We start from the raw sequence: 19,724 nt of genomic DNA on the forward strand, positions 1-19,724 counted from the left end.
AAAAGGAGTAACAGAGACAGTATAGTTATACATAAAACCCCAAGAAAAAAGACACACACATTTTTTTCCCCCTCTTTCTTCCTTCCAAGGACATAGATTCTTAGAAAGTGTAAACTAAAGCAGTCAGCATTGAGCACAAGATGAATTGCTGTCTCTGTTTATTATCGCTCTTCTTCAGGTATGATATTTTCACCTAAATGACTCTGCCAATTATCAAACTCGTTGACATTTAAGTAAGGGAGTTTTGTTGCCCTAGTTCCCAAGAAGAAAATTAAACCTAAATACCAGGCTTCTTTGATTTAATTGCTTTAGTTACCTTGGCTTTGAGCTCATCTCCAAAGTTTGGGTCATTCAAGTCTACAAACCGGAAGAACAAAGCCCGTTTTTGGGGGATGCTGTAGTTTTTGGGGATCTCTTCTTCCATGTATTCCTTTAAGAAAGTCATATTGCAGAGAAATCGGCCAGTAAAAGCTCGAAGCAACTGGAAGAGTAACTCTATTTCACCATAATTCCTTCTGTGAAAACACATAAAATACAAAGCTTCTGTGAAAAAAATACACAAACTACTATGCTGATGAAATTAATCTTTTAAAGGAGCAGAGAAGCAAGAGTAGCCAGTACCACAGGCATGGTTTTAAAGCTAATAGCAGTATTAGGAGATATATTACACTTTCTCTTCAATAACTGCAAACCATCTTTAGTAGGCTTATATACCTTTACAGTATTTTCAAAATTAAAATTTAAAAAATGCACGCAGGGTCTAGGAACTAAAGATTTTTACGTACTTGCAGTAATTCAGTAAGCAATAGGCCAACAGCTTGGGCTCTTTCCAGTTTGTTGCAGCCATATTCTCCTTCCTATGTCTCTCCTGAAAAGCTTCACTCACCCATACACGTTTCAGCTGATTCACCAAGGAGTGTTGATTTGCTAACCAACATTCATCATTCTTAACAATAATACTTATGATCTGTCCAAAGCAAAACAAGACAAATGCACAGTCAACACACAAGAGATCTGTCAGGAGAAACAATGATATACGAGCACTTGCTTAAGGTCAATTAAGGGTGCTAAAATATTCAACAGCAAAACAAAAGAGTGAAATACAAAATAGTTTAGATTTAGAAAAATAAATTTATGTTTTGTTGTCATGCTGTCCTCTTGTATCCTACTTGACAAAAAAAGCAGAGATAATTTGAATCTCTTTTCCCTTCTCAAAGCAGCTCTGGCTACAAACACTCCACATTTTTACAAGTGTTTTTCTATGAGCTGTAATACACACACACACTCACTGAAAGGCTGGATGTAAGAGGCTTGTAGCTGAAGAGGTTTCAGCTATCCAGTGCAGAGACAAACAAGATAAATGAGCACCTTGATAGCCTGGAACTGCAGGTCGAGCCGCATGGTGGTGGTGCTGGGGGAGCCAGGTCTCACGGCTGCCTGGGCGCCCACGGGCAGCAGCAGGGTGATAAATCGGTTGGGATTAGCTGCCAGTACATCCCGCAGAGGTTTGGCATCTTTATGTTTCAAGAAACTCTGCAAAAGGGGAAGAAATGATTTTAATAACCTTTAAAAGCCAAAATATCAGGCGACTATATCATCCTGTAGCTTTTATATGCCACACTAAAGTTGCAGAGGTTGTATTTCACGGACATAAAAATAACATCTACACTTCAGTAATAGCCTTACATGATCTGGAAAGGTATAAAATCAACACTTCAGGACAAACAAATACAAAACCAGAAACATGAACCTTGCAGTCAAGAGTGAGACCATGGTTAAGGACTACAAGGTCATACAAGCAAAAAACATGTAAAAGATGTTCATCAGATTTGTCAAGTTGAGGGGTTTTTCCAGCTTGTCTCCCCACACAGCTTACCATAAACATTCTGCTCCACTGTGGATCATTTAAAGTGGCTTCCATCATGAACAGCTCCACAGTCTGGGATGGATGACGTGTCAAAAACTTTATCAGTGGTTCCCTGAATGGACTGCCAGCCTGAAAAATTCAAAAACCTTAAATTAAAAATGCAGAGTATAGAGTATTTCCCACTAATTTACTACCACTCAGAAAAATACAGTTGACTTGGCATTTATACAGATACAAAATGTTCAGAACTTGCATGATGAGAATTTATTGATACTTTCAAAACTTCACTTCTAAGGGTGTAAGACAAATGTTAATACCTCCTAAAGGCTTGAGGAGCATATTTTAGCATCAAATGTTCTCACACTATATTTAAAATATTATAATTATCATACACTAATGTTAAAGACTATAAAGCAAAAATTTCAGCAGTGTTAGCTCCCACTTTTACCTCGATTAACATTGCTCGTTCTGTTTTCATAACAACTTCCAGAAGAGGTTTAACCAGAGTCTGTGGGGCAGCTGGGATCAGATGGAATAAATTTATAATTGCTGAACAAATCTTCATTTCCTACACGTAAAAAGAAACACAATTAAATAAATATTACTTGCTATAGTGTATAAAAACAGTCTCACACATCTTACTTCTTTTTTCCCCTCTGTGTTAGCATAGCCAGTGGCCAAATGCAGAAGGTTAACATATACACAGCATCTACTTACCATAATGCATGAAAAAATTGCACCTGTGGAAGTCTGCCTTACCCTCTCTGGTAATATCATGGTTTAAATTTTATTTTCCTTGCCAGTAGAGTGGTGTTTTACAGGTAAGAGCTAAATACTGTAATGATACTGCTGATGGGGAAGTTACAGAGTGCTCACTGCTCTACACCAAGTGGGTCAAGAATCAAACAGGCAGGCCTTCCCCCTAAACCATTTCTGCTATACACCCCATACCCCAGATTACACATAAAGAGAGATTCAGCTTTCTCACAGCACTGTTCAGCCAATCTCACAAACAGCTGGTTACTGTAAAGTCAGCTCTGTTCTCTCACTAGATATTAAATTCTCCAGAAGTCCAAAATCATTTTGCATTTTTTTCATTATGTGATTTAAATAGAGACTGGATTTCAGCTACTTAGAGTGTAATTTCCTTCAGTAAAAAAAGGGAAAGGAAAAAACAAAACAATGAAACCACCCTCACCATCTCTCAAAAACCAAGTTCCAGCATCCAAGATGATTTTATCAAGTGCGTTACCTTTTCTCAACTGAATTAAAATACAAAGCATTAGGCTCTACTCCTTTAACCTGATCTACCCAGACAGACCCCACAAGACCCCTCTCATGGACTGAAGTGCAGGGCTGAGAATACATAAAAACCCTTTGAAACCACTTATGCCTTCACAGAAACTAAAAATCCTGCTCTTTCTGGTACAAACATGTTCAACATCCTTAACTGCAACGTGATCAAAACAGCTCTGCACAGACAAAGAGAAGACAATTCACAGCACTGCACTCAAAGGCACAATGCACTGTGCCCAAAACACAATGATAAAACTAACAAACCACAAGTTAAAAGAAAAAATAAAACCAAACAAAACAACAACAAAAAAAGTTTCTGGTGCCTGCACTGAGTTTCTCACCTCTACCCCTTCCGTGGCAGGCTGAACAAAAGCAGAAGTCACAGCATGAAAGGAAAAAGCCCATAAAAATATCAAATAAATGTACAAATCAGCACATGCCATTCTTCAGGCTGCAGTCTAACTTCAGCTCAGTTACTTCCTCATCTCAAACGGAAGGAACAGAGACAATGAGCATCTCACATGCTCCAAATTGCCCTCCAAAGAACTAGGATGAAATCCATCCTTTTTTCTACTTTTACATTGATCAGACATAGCTTCTCAAATATTTAAACTGAATAAAAAGATAATAAAGATGATTAAGTCAGGGGAAATATTTTAGCCTCTTTGAAGACAAATTTGGCCACCATCTATTACAAAATCACTTTCAGTACTCGAGCTACCAAGCTACAATGTCCTCTCAACTCCTCCTAGGCTGTGATGCAGAATTTCCACCATGGAAATTTCCACCCTCTCACAAGAGGGACAGTTGGAAGCAACCATCTACTCAAAACTTATTCTTTCAATTACCAGACATGACCTGAAATCCCATGCCTTTCCTTGGAAAGGAAGGGAAGAGAGGAAGAAAGATTTAAATCAAATATTTTATTCCCTGGACCAATGCATTAGATTTTAATCACTACTTAATATATTACATTTTAATTTGTTCATTTCTCTAAACAGCCAGATCACAGCTCAGGATCACAGCAGGACTGCCATAAATTATTTAGGTGAGCAAGGCTTAGTTATTCTGGCATCAGTGTGGATCTTTACAGCAGCCATCACTATGCAGCATTTCTAACTAATTTTTCAGTTTGCCTGTAGTTACCATTTTCATTTGAAAACTCACTCCACAGACTTTAACTATTCTGTAAGAGGCTTTGCTGACCAGCCTTTATCTGCACAATGCTGGAGAACTGCCTGACACCATCATCCAAGGGCACCTTCATCCCATACTGCTGGAAAAGGATGGAATGCATGGAACAGCACAGGGAGGGCACATCAGGCTCTCCTGGTCAGTTCTGTTCTCCACTGAGCATTTAGCACCTCTACTCAACCACACAGTCTGAGTGATCCAGCCTACTCCCCAACACTGCTTTTAATGAGTGTCTCAGATGCTGGAATCTCACTAGGATCATGAAGAAAGGAGAGAAGTGAAATGCCAGCTGCCAATAACTGACCACCAGTTTCACCACCCCTGTTTTTCAACAGCACAATGTACATGCAGACACATGAACACAGCCTGCCACAGCAACTGTACAAAGACAAAGATGTTGCTCCTGCAGTTTCTTAGAGTTTTTATTGTTAAGGAAACTTTGGAGTGACAACTAGGAAGCAGAAAAGTAATATACAATCAGCTTTGCACTGACACAATTCTACTTGAAATGTTTCCAGACTTGTCTTGTCCCTCCAGATTCTTTCTCAAGTGTCTGGTGTGCACTCCCCACTCAACTTATCTATCTAAATACATAACTGCACAGAAAACATCAACAAAAACCATTAAAATCAGGGAAATTCCCAACTAAACATGACTTAGTGACAAATAAAAACTGTTCTGGAGGTGCCACATTGTGGTTTAAAAGATTATTGCTACAAAAAGATCTGCAAGATATCTGTAATCATCACATTTGAGGAAAAGTGAATCCCAAAAGTATATGAAGGCCTTAGAACTACTCTGGCATGAATAAAATGAGGTTAACTGAAGAATGCACAGTGTTTCAGTTAAAATATAGGAAACCAATCTTATTATACTTCATTAGAGAACACCTAGGTCTAATATAAAGCAATGACCAAATTCAGATTAAAAGCTCTTTGCAAAGACAGGAAAGAGAAATGAAAAGCCATTAAGCCATTTCCATGTTTTGAGGGAAATAAAAAGCCAATGTAATTTCATTCTAATTTGAGAAACAAAGACATTAATAGAATTCCCTCCCTTTTTTCTTAGGTGCAATCATAAATCTCAACACTTAATAAAAGCATTTAGTAAAATATTAATAGAATTGTGGGACCTCTGGTAATGTACAGGAAACTGCAGTGAAGCAGGAATTCCCATCAGTATTGCTAAGAGCACACAGTATTGACATTACACTGCACAGTTTTCCATTTATAAGGGAAGTGATCAGCTTCCCATGCTTCTACACTGAGGTCATTAGTTTCACTGGGAGAGTGATTTTAATGTGATCCCAACTAGTAAATATTGAACTTGGTTTAAGTAAATTAAATTTTAAATTAACTGGGATTATGTTATCATTACGTATAATTTTCAAAAGGCAATATTATGAACATCAAACATATTAATGAAAAATGGGGGATTATGCTGCTGAGCTCATCAGCCATTCCAATGAACAGATTTCTAAGCAGAAAATCCTGAGGGGGAAAAGAAATACAAATGCTTGAGCTGCTCCCACACTAACCTAGAACAGTCTCTAAAGTAACCATTTTCAGCAGATAAGAAGCTGCTCTTCCTGAAACTTCTAACAGATATTCAATATTCTACATTCAATCCAACAAGTCTGTTAGCTTGTAACAAAGCATCAGTGTGTAATCAGTTATGGCAGCATTTACAACTGAATGAGTTCTTGAATTCCAAAACATTAATACTATTTATTTCTTCTCTTCTCACACAAAAGCATTCATTAACTTACATTTCCATCACTCCGCTGTCCACCTTTGTGTGTAATAACTACAACTTCCATCCATTTACGCAGGTGTTGCTACAAAGAAAGGATAATTAGCATTATTCTTCTAATTAGACTGTTCCATTTTAGCATATGCTACAAGAGACAATATAGAGGCAGAAATAATTCTTTGAAGGAAACAAAGGGAAGAATTATCAGTTATTTTCATTCCCTCAAGTTGAAAAGTTTGCTGTTGCTAGAAGTGCTCTCCATATTCATGAAAGCAGGGATTATAAGTACATATGTACATATATATATATATACACATAAAAAACTTAAATCTGATAGTCTTACATTTCTTTGATGACTTGCTTGATGTGTATGCATTTAAATATTTAAATATTCATGCAAAGGGGATAAAGAATACACATATTCAGTTTAAACATTGCAAATAAACAGAGCAATACCTCCCAAAATTTTATGAATCAAGAAAGCACCAAAACAGATTAAGTGCATTGAGAAGTAAAATTGTTAAAGGTGCAAGTGGCACCTTGCTTAAAGAAAAATTTGTCCAAAGAAACCTCAGTCTAACTAGTTATGTCTTCACTAAAAAATAAAATAAACAAAATAAAAATAATAAATAAATAAAATAAAAAATAATTTTTTTGGTTTAGAAGCCCTTCAGAAATTTACTCAAAATGTTTAAAGAAATTAGGGCTTTTTATTAATTGTGAAACAAAAATCTTTTACTTCCAACATATACATTGAGTCGCTGCTGAACTTCTGTGATTTTTCACCAATAAGAATAGTAGCTAGAAGAAAATTTCTTCTGGAAGAGCTAAAATAAAAATATGGATGGGCTTACCATCATCTGATCACAGAATTTATCATTGAAAGAGTTTGGGAAAAGTCTAGTGACTGAGGTCAGACGATTCACAACGTTGAGGGTCAGACTCCGATAGTCCCCCAGCATCATCAGCAAAGGCCTCATGTGGGTATGGATTTGATCAACTTCTATGGTAGCTCCTTCCAAGAACTGCAAGGGAGTGCACAATTAAGATACAGGTGGAGAGGGACGTGACTTTTGTGCAAGCATTTTTCTTAAAATAGATTCAGCTGACTTGATTTTTCTTCTTTTATTTTGTTCCTTCAATACAATAGTTCAAGCAACATCTAGTGCTGGAAATTGACCCAGTGACAAGATGGATTTGGGAAGCACTCAGGTATTTCTGACACACAGCAGGACATTCCATAAAATAATCAAGTAGGAGATCATAATTACAGACAGACTGAAAAACTGTTACAGCTATAAATTAAATACACAGCTATGAACAAATTACTTAGACACTATATTAAGAACTGCCTGTGCATCTGGCTGAAGGCAATAGAGCAAATTTCTGTATTACAATCTGCATGCATCCTGAGCAACAGAAAAGGTCAAAAGAGCCTGGCTGCAAGCAGCCAGAGAGAATATTCCCTGTCATAACCAAATATCCTGTGGGCATGAATCTATCCCAGGAAAAAAGCAATCAGACAAATCTGATGTATAGGTCAGAACAACCCTTATTTGCTACCTCACAACCCAGCTGTGCTGTTAACAAGCCATAAATGATAAGTACATTCCCTCTCATGACCACAGTGACATGAAAAGTCACACAACCTCTGGCCAGTCAATGGCACAAACAAATGCAAACCACCAGTATTACTGGAGTTGCCTTCTCTGTTCCATGTCAGCCTATCTACACAGCTTTACAAAGAGGTTGTAATTAATTTCACTAGCTTTTTTCTTTTCATTTAAAACAATGGCATTAAAATCTTGCTGAATCAGAATTAGGCACAGCTACTGAACAACAAATCATGATGAAAGAATATCCTTTCCCTGTTCTTCCAGCCTTTATAGATGATAATGTAGCATCCACAGGTCCGACAGGGCAGTGTAAGGCAAGGACACTAATTCTGACCTCAAACAGGACAGCCAGGGTCCTGTTCCTTAGCTAACCATCACACTGTGATGCAGGTCTAACTCTGCTGTCCAAAACCAACTATGGGATCTCCACCACTTCTTTTGGGAACACAGACAAAACATACAATTTTTACAACAAAGCCAAGCCTGCACATTTGCCAAACAGCTGAAAAGGACTGAAGCTATTTAGAAGACTCACTTACAAAGACCAGACCAACAGAAAGTGGGAAAGACTGCACAGAAAGACTGAAAGATTTACCATGATCCTTATCCAAGAGATATGATAAACCTGTTTATGAGATGTGATCTGATCCTTATAATTCTTAACTGCAACCTGGATAATTCTTTATGGCAAAGTTCAAATCCCAAACAAACATATCTGACACGAACTTTTATCAGCATCACTAACAAAAATTGAAAAGAGCAACAATATTTCCTGTAGAGAACTTTCCCAAGAAGTCTTGTACCAAGAAAGTAAAGCAGAGAGAACAATGACCTCAAAAGGAATGTTGTTTTAATACAATCACCTTTCTCATGCATGCTTCTCCTGCCTCCTGCAGCTCATTATTTGTTGAATTCAGTGCCTTGAAAAGTGCAGCAATGATTTTCTCTCTTGACTGAGGCAAGTAATTGCAGGCAGCTAGAGCATCTGCAAATATCAAAGTAAATTTGTTCTCTTTGTTAACTCAATTTCAAAGGAGAGGAGAAAATAAACCCTAATTCTACACCGCTTCTCTTATAGTTTCTTTTTATGTCATCTCAAATTGCAGACAGCTAAAGTACTGTATGCATTGCCAAAATCAACAGGCATCATAAAATAGTAAAAGAATGAGAATTCTATTAACATTCTATGGTTTTCCTAATGCTTTATAACATAATTAATCTTAAAATATTTTGGGTTCCTTTCAGAAAACTGAATTCTAGTCATTAAGAAGGCAGCCATACTTTCCCATTATTCTCTCCATTAAACTGTAACCTCAGGAGAGCAGTCATCAGTCTTCCAGTGCTCAGGTTTTCTGCTGATCTCAGGAAGCAGACTGCCCATTGCTCACAAGGACACTTAACTGCATCAAGCCTTGTTTAGGAGGTTTTACTTACTTAAGGCTGCAATTCGAAGAGGTACAAGCGATGGAAGACTTTTGTAGCAAGGTAGTTTCATTAGGGCAGCATCTTCAGCCTCACACAAATTCAGTAACTAGGAAAAAAATAAACAGTCATTTTAATATTGCTACTCACATTTGAAACAGCACTATCTCACCCCCACCTTTACAGACAGCTTTTCATCTACAGCACTTTGTTTTTCTCTTGACTCAAAACCAGAGGATCATCTGCATTGACTGCTGCAGGCAAAGCAGACTTCACTTGATGTTTCAAAAGGAAATTCTTGCATTTTAAAGTTTAAAATGTACCAATTAAAATATGTATTTTTTACAATGAAAGTACTCATGTCATCATACAGAAGCATCTACATTCAAAGATGAGAACATAAAAACAAAGTACCTCTGTGTAGAAAACCTTGTGTTCCACAACATTCAGATCCATTGTAAACAATCTGGGCTGCAGGGTTGTGCAAAATGTATTTCCCTCCATCAGGCCAATCTGGGCGTTTGCAGGTTGGTGCCGCAGCAAATGCTTTTTAGGAGGAACCATGTCCTGGAGTACCTACATGATGGAATTTAGATTACTGAATTAGCAGCTATTGAAATGACCCCACAGACCCAGCCACTGAGAAGACACCATTAGTCATGGCTCTAGGTTTCTATCCATCTTCTATTGTGGCTCCAGATGTCTCTGGAGAAGAAATTAAGCTAGAGAAAAAGTAATTCTCTGAATTACTTTGATTCACAGTCAGTTCACAAAACAGTGGAGTAGCTGTAATTAATACATATTCTCTGTGAACAGATCTATGATATTTAATAACTTCACACAACATCATGAACAACAAAGAAATTCATAGACTGAAGCATTTCAAACAGTCAAGCAACAAGAATATTTTAAGCTCCTAAAACATCAGAAGACCAAAAAAGTTAGTGTAACTTTTTTCCATTACATCAACTTCTCACTTTCCTCATTAAACAGCTTCAGCAAAGTAAGATATCAATTAAGGAGTTTCTCAGCATAATCTGGAATGTTGTCATGGCCCTTAAGACTTACGTGCATCCAATTATCTTCCAAAAGACCAAGCAATATCAGCTTTAAGGAGCATCTAGCCAAAAGTTATTTCAACCAGCTTTGAATTTTATAGTCTCTTTTTGGATAGGGAAAGGCATAGCAATAATGCCACTTATTTAGTGAATAACAAAACTGAGTGTCAAAATGTAGTGTCTATATGGCCTAGCCTATGTCTGATTGGTGGCAGGATGAGCAGCCCATAATTTAAGGAAGTAAATCAACCTGAAGACAGTACAAATACTGGCTAAGAGTCAGGCACAGCCTGTATGAATCTCTGAAGTGCTCCAGCCATTGTGTAAGTTCGAACAACAAAAGTCAGCAAATGACAAACATATGCCATCAAAGCACTATGAACTTAATTCATTAGTGTGCAAAAACACTCCAAGAAAGCATTTCTGCAAATCCAAACTGGAAAACAACTTTAAGCTCCAGTTCAGTAAATATTTCTGCTTACCTCTTTATGTGGCTCCATGATGACTGTGACACTTTTGCCAGTGACCTGTGCAAGCACCTGCAAGGAATGCATGGCTTGTTTTCTCACAGTGGAGTTTGGAGAGGTCACTTCTCGAACAAGGTCATGTGTGACATGATGGAAAGACTTTTCCTGTGCTGCAAGGATTTCTTCTGTTTTTTCTTCATCTTTTAAAGGAGTTGCACATCTAATCAAGAGCTGCTCTAATGTGGTCTTTGCCATAGCAACTGCTCCATTGGAAACCTGAGGCAGCAGAGATCATTTTTATCAGCTAAATACAGAACAAAAATCACAAATTTCATCAACTTAGAATTTGATTTTGATGAATCCTGTGATTCTGATTTCCAGCTAAGCTTAGTGATTCTGTGGTAAGTGACAGTGAATCTGTGTTCTTTTGTGATCTACATGTGGCCTCTACATTTCTACTCTGAAAGTAGCAAGTGCAACCTCAAAAACTTCAGCAAAGTTATGTGGAAAAATCTGACCTCATTCCTAACTTCAGATCTTGGTTTGAGTTAAAACGACTAGAATTCACTAACTCTTGCAGGTAAACTGCATTCTGAAGTTCAGCAAAATCAGGATTACTAAGAGCTCAATCTGTGTGAATGTAAGGCCAGAAATTTTCCCCACACTATTTGATGAAATTCACTCATTACATACCTCTCCAGTTAGGTCCATCATAACAAAGAGAAGTGCCTTCAGGAAAGTCTGCTGGTTCTGGAGGACCCAGATCAGTGGCAGCCGTTCCATAAGAAATTTAATGGACACAACACCTCCTAGTTTAGCATACCAAGCTTGCTCATAACAGCAAGCACATAAACGTTCCACAATGTATGAAAACAAGGGAAGCTGACAAGCCTGGAAACAAAGAAATTGATCAGTTTCCTTTTCTCAGCTTACTGGTAGCCTCCAAAATTTTAGAAGCAAAATTGCACTGGCTGAAACTCAATCATTTCAATACGCTTTTAAAAATCTTACCCTTTCCTTTGAACCCAAGATGATGCTTGCAACATCAAATATCACTGCTAGGGCCACCTCTCCTATTTTGCAGAGCTCTTTCTCCTCATATGCCATGCAGATGGCTATGGCATCAATAAGCACCAAGGGATCCATGCCTTTGGACCCATTTTCTTCACTGTGAAACATGGCTGTGCTAGGCTGGCTCCCAACCTGATAGCACTGCAGCAAGAAAGGACCTGGAATTTGTAACAGGGAATGGGGGGGAGGGGAAATAAAGATAAAACAATGGATATTTCAATATGAATAGTCTTTTAATTAGATTTTACTACTCCTTGGACTAGCTGATGGCAAAACCAGTAAGCCCTGTGCCTATTTGCATACAAATGGATTGTAAGGCATCCTTCACTCCTAGAAGAAAAAAAGATTACATCTACTTGAATATCTTCTTCTATGCACTAGACTATGCACTGCAAGAAGATTAATTAAAACTGAGGAGTCATAAAAATCTCAGTTGCATTAATGTGACAATGAAGAGTGATATGCTCATAATATGCTTTTTATCAAATTACTTGTCATACAGCCCAAACAAAAAGTTCTCTTCTTGGGATATAAGACACTGCAATGCTCCAACATTTACTTAGTTCCCCTCAAGGTCCTTCAAAACCACAACTGGAAACAACCTAATTAAAGACCATCTGCAAATAGTACTGTGAGTATTAAGTTACACAAATGCTCTGGAAGTGTATAAGCTGTTCCATGCTGCAGTTATTTCATACTGTAGCATTTACAGAGCATTATCAGGTGACTGATTGCTTTCTAAAATTTGTTTAATAATGCCCACTGCTCTAAAGAAATAAAACATAATTCTACCATCAAACAAAAATCCAATGCAGTTACCCAGAAGCAAGTGCAATATTGTGATTTTAGTGTGAAAAAGCACTGAGCTGTGCCCAGCTCCCCTGGACTCCCAGAGCTCTGTCCCCTCACTCACTGCACTGTGTGTACAAGCAGCGAGCAGTGCCCAGCTCCCCTGAAGTACCAGAGCCATGTATGTCCCCACACTCACCACAGTGTGTGTAACAGCCCTGAGCTGTGCCCAGCTCCCCTGGACACCCAGAGCTGTGTCCCTCACTCACCACACTCTGAGTAAAACCACTGAGCTGTGCCCAGCTCCCCTGGACTCCCAGAGCTCTGTCCCCTCACTCACTGCACTGTGTGTACAAGCACTGAGCTGTGCCCAGCTCTCCTGGACACCAGAGCCATGTCCCCTCACTCACCGCACTGCTGAGCCACGGCCACCATGGTGTAGTGGCGGATGAGGCTGGCCACGAAGGGCAGGGCGCTGGGCCGCAGGTCCTTGATGACGGCCGACATGAAGGCCCCGGTCAGGGCCTGCTCGAAGGTCTTGCGCGCCGGCGTGTCCTGGGCCTTGTAGCGGTGAGAGATGATCACGCTGGGGATGGACTTCTCTGTGAAGCTGGAACACACGGTTGTGTTCAACAGAACCCCAAACTGCAGCACTCCCCAGCTCAAACTTCATTCAAAGTTTGCTCTGCATATCCAGCTCCTTCTCCACCTCCTGTTTTCCCCTCATTTTGATAGAGCCAGACCAGTTCACTCAGCACGAATTAATTTTGTCAGGCACTGGTCTCCAGCATGATGGATAGCTCAATTTCATCAGGAACATTTAAAGCCAGTGGTTCAGAAGAAGCCACGTATATACAATAATAGGTATACAGGCATCACACTGCAACTCAATTACAGAATGTCATTTTCAATATTTTGACATTTTTCCCTTTTTTTAAAATGACATTTGATTTTAATCTTGAATGATTGAAACATTATTTATCAAAGCACTGCCCAACAAAACTTATTCATTGCAAAGCTATATTTATGTCAAGTCTAACAAGCCCAAACTGTGAAAGCTACTATGCTCTTTAGCTACACTTACTACATTGCAAGAGTCAAAGTCAGCCCACACTTCTTGGGCAAAGATGTTAAAGTTGTCTAAAAGCAATAAACTCGTGAAATATCAGTGACTAAAAGTGCAGAACATGTAAGAAAAGCTCTAATAAAAGGCTCCCACACCAAGATAAACAGAGGCTGCATGTGACTATGCTATAGCTTAGTCACTAAATGAAACTGAATTTTGTCTTTCACTTTAGTAGAAGTTTAGATGTACGTACAAAATGTCACAATCTAAATTAATCTCTAAAATACAATTAAGCACCAGAATATTCCAATTATATAAATAAATGAAACTAAAATTAATCATATTGATCATATATAATAGATTATACACAGGACTGTAATTAGGGGAAGAAAATTAAACTATGAAACATTAACATGTCACTGGCATTAAAAAACATGCTAACAAAACTCCTTTTCACCAGCAGCCAAAAGCCCCATGAATTGCACAGACTAATCACTGTCTCTAAACTAGATTACTCCAAAGACACCATAAATTTTACATACACATTTATGTTTAAAGAATTGTCATACTTGGGGTGTGCAAGGAGTTGGTACAATGCATGTTTGTTATCATCCAGGCTCATCATGGCCACCAGGAAGCACTTGATGACCTCCCAGGCCTGCCTGCGGTAATAGGGCTCCGTGTTGGCGCTCTTCAGACAGTCCAGGGCTGTCTCAATTGCCTGGAATGGAACAAGAGAACCCACACACTCCTTACTCTTGGCATTTACTAGAACGTCATTAATCAAGGGAATGGTATCATTAATATATATTAAAAGCAGCTTTCAAAGTAGGCACAGTTTGGAGTGCCCGAGTTAGGAAATGCAGAGAGAGCCTGAGAGTGTGCCTTGAAAACACCCTGCTATTTTCTGAGCTTTTGTACATGTTAAGTTTCATGGCAGATACATTTACCTCCACGGTCAGAAAGCATTTCAAGCTATGAGTGAAATAAACCTTCACTGTGTCCCTCCCCTTTCCCAAAAACAAATTTTCCTTGTCTTCCCTTCAGCAATAATCGTTGCATCAAATCCCTTTATAGTGTATGTATATAATGCATTTATATTCATATATAAATGGTACCTTTCCATGCATGATGAAACATCCCTGTAAGCAACTTCTGAACACCAGTTATTTAATGGAAATAGTCTCTTCCTTTGCAAGATTTAATACATTCGAGAATAATTCGAAACAATGTTTTAAGACATGAAGATGATTAAAAAAGGGGAGTACATCTCTTTGGGAAATTTCTATTTTGTACTTATATATATAGAGATAATACATAAAAGAACAATTGCCTAATTTCTATCCTTCTCCCACAAAAGACAGGAAAATAAATGAGATGGGCATTAAGGAAAAAAAAAGTAAAAATTGTAAAAATTTTTCTGGAACGCATGAAAAAAGAAATTATCAATTGCAAGTTAAATCTAACCATCCATGCTTAATAAGTTTATGCAGAAAAAGCCCCTCCTATAAAGTGGGCATTTTCCTTCCTTGGTATTTCCACTGACTTATCATCCCAAGTTTTTATCACAGCATCTCAATGAAAAAAAAATAGGTTTTGGACAGACCACAAAAGTCTACCAGGGCACTAAAAGAAAACAAGGATTTCTTGTTTTCAATTTATTCCACCTTTTTTTTCTTTGTACTTAGACATTTCCTTTTCATAGATACAAAGTGTTCAGCAGATAACACTTTCTTGGTCAACATTGAACAGCTGCAGATTGCTCCATATAAATGTTAGATGCTAAAATCCTTAGGAAAATTTAGTTTGAATTAAACCTAGCAGGACAGGTAAATGTCAGCAACTACAGTATTTATATGTATTCAACTCATCAGCTTCAGTCCAGTGGAGAAATCAGTAATCTGCATTTTAAGAATCACTTTTCCAAGCTATTTTTAAGCCTGTTGGCTGGAGGGAGCCAGAGAGCCAGCTGCCTGTGAAGAAAATTGCTCACTACATTCAGATGGTATCTACTTATGAAAGTCTAATTGAAAAGGTAATTATTAAAACTCTACAGACCAAATTATCTCAGAATCCAGCTTCACTTTCAGATATTAGATTGCTGTAATTACTGAGAACTAAGCACTTGTGATACACCGTGACTGCCAGATGAAAGCCAGTACAGTACAAAGTGCTTCTAGAGACAGCAAACAAAACCAAATCACTGGAGTCATGAGAATAGTCACCACTGAAGAATTTCTACAGTAAAGTTTTGTTACATTTCAAAAAGCAAATAGGGACTTCTAGATGAGGATCCTGCTCCTAACCTAAGCAATATACCAGAAGTTCCAGCCTTACCCATTCTATGAAAACATTTGGGCCAGTTAAGGTCCCTATCCTATCACTTTGTAAGAGCAGTACAGCATGTCTAAATCTGTTATTTTGGGGGTGAAATCTTACACAGTTTATAGAAGAAATCAAGAAAGAACTTCTAGGCAGATATTTTTTAAGTTAGTTTCTCAGCACTGAAAGTAACTTAAGCCCTTACCTTTTCCATTGGGAGCTGAATGGATGCTTTACAGTCTGAAAATTCAATTGTGATACTGGGTCCTTGGATTTCTGTGACCACATATTGTAGTTTCTGTGATTCCTTCAACATCTTCCTGTTACTTCCACCAAATTTCCCAAGCACACGATAAGCCACGTGGGAGATGCTGTCAGCAGGATTGCGCAGGGTTCGCCACAAAGCCTGGGGGTTTAAGGTACATGGGCAGGCCAGGCTTACTTCAGCATTGTTCAAGTTGTCATGTAAAAAAAAAACATCTTACTCCAACATTTTTCAAGTTGTAATGTCAAAAAAAAGTCAAGGAAAACGCTTTATATTATATTTGCATTTGGGTAACTGACCCTGCATAAGTTCCTTATCAAGGCTGAATATCAGCAGTCTCAGTCCACAACAGCCCAAGCGCTTTGTAACAAGGTGGTCCTAAATGCAGTTTTAGATTAGACTACTGTGATCAGCTAGAAAATCTTTGATATCTTGGAGTGTAGTTTCATGTTTATGATGAATATTAAACAACATTGTTAGTTAAAAAAGCAGGCGAATCAAGGCTGACCTGAATTAAGCTCAGAGCTAGTTTTGAAACATAGAAGCAAAAAAAGTAAATAGAATGTAACCATTTAACAAAGTATATAGGAGAAACCATTCATTCACTTCTAAGTTTTCAGAGTTTTCAGCTTAACAGCACAACACCAACTATCCTTCTACACTCACATCAGACTGGTATGGGTCTCATGACAGATTTTTCAAGTTTTTGTAACCGAAGCTTCACACAAATTTCTGATAGTATTCAGCAAATCAGTGACCTCTTGTGGTCTAAGAGGAAACAACACATTTACCTGCATGAGCTCAGCTCGAACTGGCTGAATGTGGTCATACAGAAAGTCTGGCTGCAAGTTATCCACACACAATTCCAGAGTTCTTAAGCCCTGGCTAACCAGGGTCTGGGATCCATTGAGGGCTGACACCAAGGGGTCCATGAGCATTGGCAGATAAGGCAGCAGCGAGCTCAGACGAACGGGCACAGTGAGGCAGAGCTCCACAAACAAGTCTTTCATGTGCTGTTTGTGAAGGCCACTTTGCAACATATTAAGTCCTGAAAATTATGGATAAGTTACACACTCACAGGAAAAAGACAGTCTACAGTTTGCTGTTCAAAATTGCTATTTCCTCAATTCAGAAGAGCCTGACGTTTTTAAACACTGTAGAGCTTGCAGCTCTGTAAATAATGGATTTACAAAATATTAATACCATTCATTATTCTAACTTACATTTAAGGATGTCAGGCAGTGAATGCTTTTTTATGTACACAAATATAGAAGAAAAGGCATCTATACATACTTTAAAGTTTAATATTAGACTCCACAAGGTAGCATTTGAATACAGCAGATAGAAGAGAAAAAAATATAATTTGACTCAAACCTCAGCCTTGTAACAATAAAAAATAAACTCACACAAAACTTTTTTTAAAATATTTTGAATCCTGAAAAGAAACATTCAGTGAGTTCAAGTGCATTAATTGCCCCATTCAGAATAAGCACACTCCCCAAGTCATTTTTCTCCCCATAAAGATTTCACATATTCCATAAATCTACTGACATGCGTTTTACATAATGATTTATTGATAACATATATATTTGCTACCTACAATAAAAACTATCCCTACAGCTGTAGATCTGAACCAGTCTACAGTCATGGAACAGCTCTGATTAGCTTGTCCTTAGGTTTAAGTAGCTCTCCACATTTCCTTGCTCACCCTCAGTATTTCTGGAACACAGTTCTTGCAAGCATAAATGCTCAATTAATCAAACTGATTGTTACTTCCATTTCTTTTTGCAGTCTGGCACTACTTGAATTTCTATTTATCACGCCCTTGCAGGTGCACACACATGCCCTCAACTGCACAACAGCCAGAGCTTCACTGCCATGTTCTCCCCACAAAACCAGTGGTGGCCTGGCAACGTTGCTTCACCTACTCACTCATCCCCCACGTTTTAGGCCAACAAAGTTACCCATTGCAAAAAAACCCCAAACAAGTAAATAAACAATCAAAGAAACCCCAACAGCCCCATAATGAAAAGAAGAAAAACAAGCAGCAGAAATTGTGAAGCAGCCAAAACTATGGAGCCTGAAGCAGCTGATAGTAAATTAAAATAAGAACATTCAAGGTATTTAAATCAATCACTAAACTCAAAATCAGAAGCTACTTATCAGGGGTAGGGCTTTAGTTTTGAGGGGTTTTCAACTACACAGCATAACTTTATTACTACTATTCACATAAAAAAATCAGAAGCTGGGGCAGGGAAAGAAGGTGTTGTTCTACCTTGCAGTAAGTTTGGTAACAGCGGCAAGAATTCTTGGTATAACAGATCATGACTGCCTCCTCCAATAGATCTGAACAGTGCTCTGAGCAGCAGGAAATAGTTATAGGGCTCTTTGGCAGTCTGTGCAAGTTCCATAGAGCTGTTCACAATCTTGTGCAAATGTGGCTATAAAGAAAATAAAGCTTGAAGATTAATAAAATACCCATTATGTCATCATCGTACTATACAAGAGTTTAGCATGAGATTAGGCAAATCTGACACATTGAGAAAATATTTCCTCTCAAGCACCTGGGAATGGGGAGCAGAAATCAGAGGTGTCAGAAGGAGAAAAGAGGACACTTAACAATATTCATTTACCCCTGATCTAATTTCATTGTTAGTTCTTAATTTTGTGAATGCTAAAATTTAATTTTGAAAGCAAACTCTCTCAAGTAAAAAAGGCTATGGAACTGGTAGCCTTTCTAGAGCAGAGGACATGAACATCTTGCAGATTCATTAAAATAGTTGATAAATACCAGTATTCTCATGGACTAGAGACAAACAGCAACGTGTCTAGATATTATTAACATCTAAAAAGCTTTCTACATTGCTATGCAAATGCTGCAAACAGCCTTCATCATTCAATTAAATTGTCTGCCCAAGGCCCCTACCATTCATCCTACAGAAACAAAGAAAAGTAACAGAAGCATGAAACTGTGAAGGTAGCAAATTACACTCTTTAAACTTCATCACCATCTTATAAAATCCAAATGGCCTTGATTCTGATTACAAACTGCAAGAATTAAAGCAAGATTATATGAATATTGCTTTATATTACTGCTAGTTTTCAAAGATTCTGGGAAATTGGTAATCCCCACTCTGTTCTACAGTTACCTGTATCAGAAATTTTGTTTGGTACAAAGTACAAGGAAGAAAAACAAAGAGAAACTATGAGAGCACAATCAGTGTTCCATTAAATTCTTAATGTCTTTTCTAGATACAGGCAGCTGCTGCATTTATGAGGGAAGTGCACTCTTGCTACAAGCTCAGCATTTCTAAATTCACTGAATAATGAGATGATCTCACCAACATAAATAGATCCTTGGAATACATAATATATTGTCAGTAGAAAGAACAGCATTCCTCAAGCCCAGACTTCCCAAGAGCATAGAAAAATCAACCCAAGAGGTACATGTCACTGAATATGACATGAGTGAACAAGATTCACCAACACACAAAAAAGTTATTTCAATCCAAGTAAAAACCTTAAGTTAATACAGAAAC

At 38.0% G+C, this 19,724-nt stretch overlaps 1 protein-coding gene across 2 annotated transcripts in view; it reads right to left on the reverse strand.

The window, feature by feature from the left end:
* The window catches only part of TRRAP (transformation/transcription domain associated protein), a 74,560-nt gene that overhangs the window by 42,911 nt on the left and 11,925 nt on the right, over positions 1-19,724 (reverse strand). Inside the window, exons 18-35 of one of the 2 annotated variants that reach the window (XM_031056485.1) lie at positions 18,461-18,626; positions 16,977-17,233; positions 16,126-16,326; positions 14,168-14,319; positions 12,943-13,142; positions 11,684-11,901; positions 11,366-11,563; positions 10,688-10,948; positions 9,562-9,723; positions 9,160-9,256; positions 8,589-8,710; positions 6,964-7,134; positions 6,126-6,194; positions 2,316-2,435; positions 1,877-1,996; positions 1,369-1,533; positions 786-967; positions 317-515 (exon numbers count right to left, since the gene is read on the reverse strand). In XM_031056485.1, coding sequence (XP_030912345.1) covers positions 317-515; positions 786-967; positions 1,369-1,533; positions 1,877-1,996; positions 2,316-2,435; positions 6,126-6,194; positions 6,964-7,134; positions 8,589-8,710; positions 9,160-9,256; positions 9,562-9,723; positions 10,688-10,948; positions 11,366-11,563; positions 11,684-11,901; positions 12,943-13,142; positions 14,168-14,319; positions 16,126-16,326; positions 16,977-17,233; positions 18,461-18,626 — 3,060 coding nt within the window. Of the gene's footprint in view, positions 1-316; positions 516-785; positions 968-1,368; positions 1,534-1,876; positions 1,997-2,315; positions 2,436-6,125; positions 6,195-6,963; positions 7,135-8,588; positions 8,711-9,159; positions 9,257-9,561; positions 9,724-10,687; positions 10,949-11,365; positions 11,564-11,683; positions 11,902-12,942; positions 13,143-14,140; positions 14,320-16,125; positions 16,327-16,976; positions 17,234-18,460; positions 18,627-19,724 lie in introns of both variants that reach the window. The other variant, XM_031056483.1, reaches the window with a different exon arrangement.

The sequence above is a fragment of the Geospiza fortis genome, unplaced genomic scaffold (genome assembly GCF_000277835.1).
Source record: "Geospiza fortis unplaced genomic scaffold, GeoFor_1.0 scaffold237, whole genome shotgun sequence".
NCBI classification, from domain to species: domain Eukaryota; kingdom Metazoa; phylum Chordata; class Aves; order Passeriformes; family Thraupidae; genus Geospiza; species Geospiza fortis.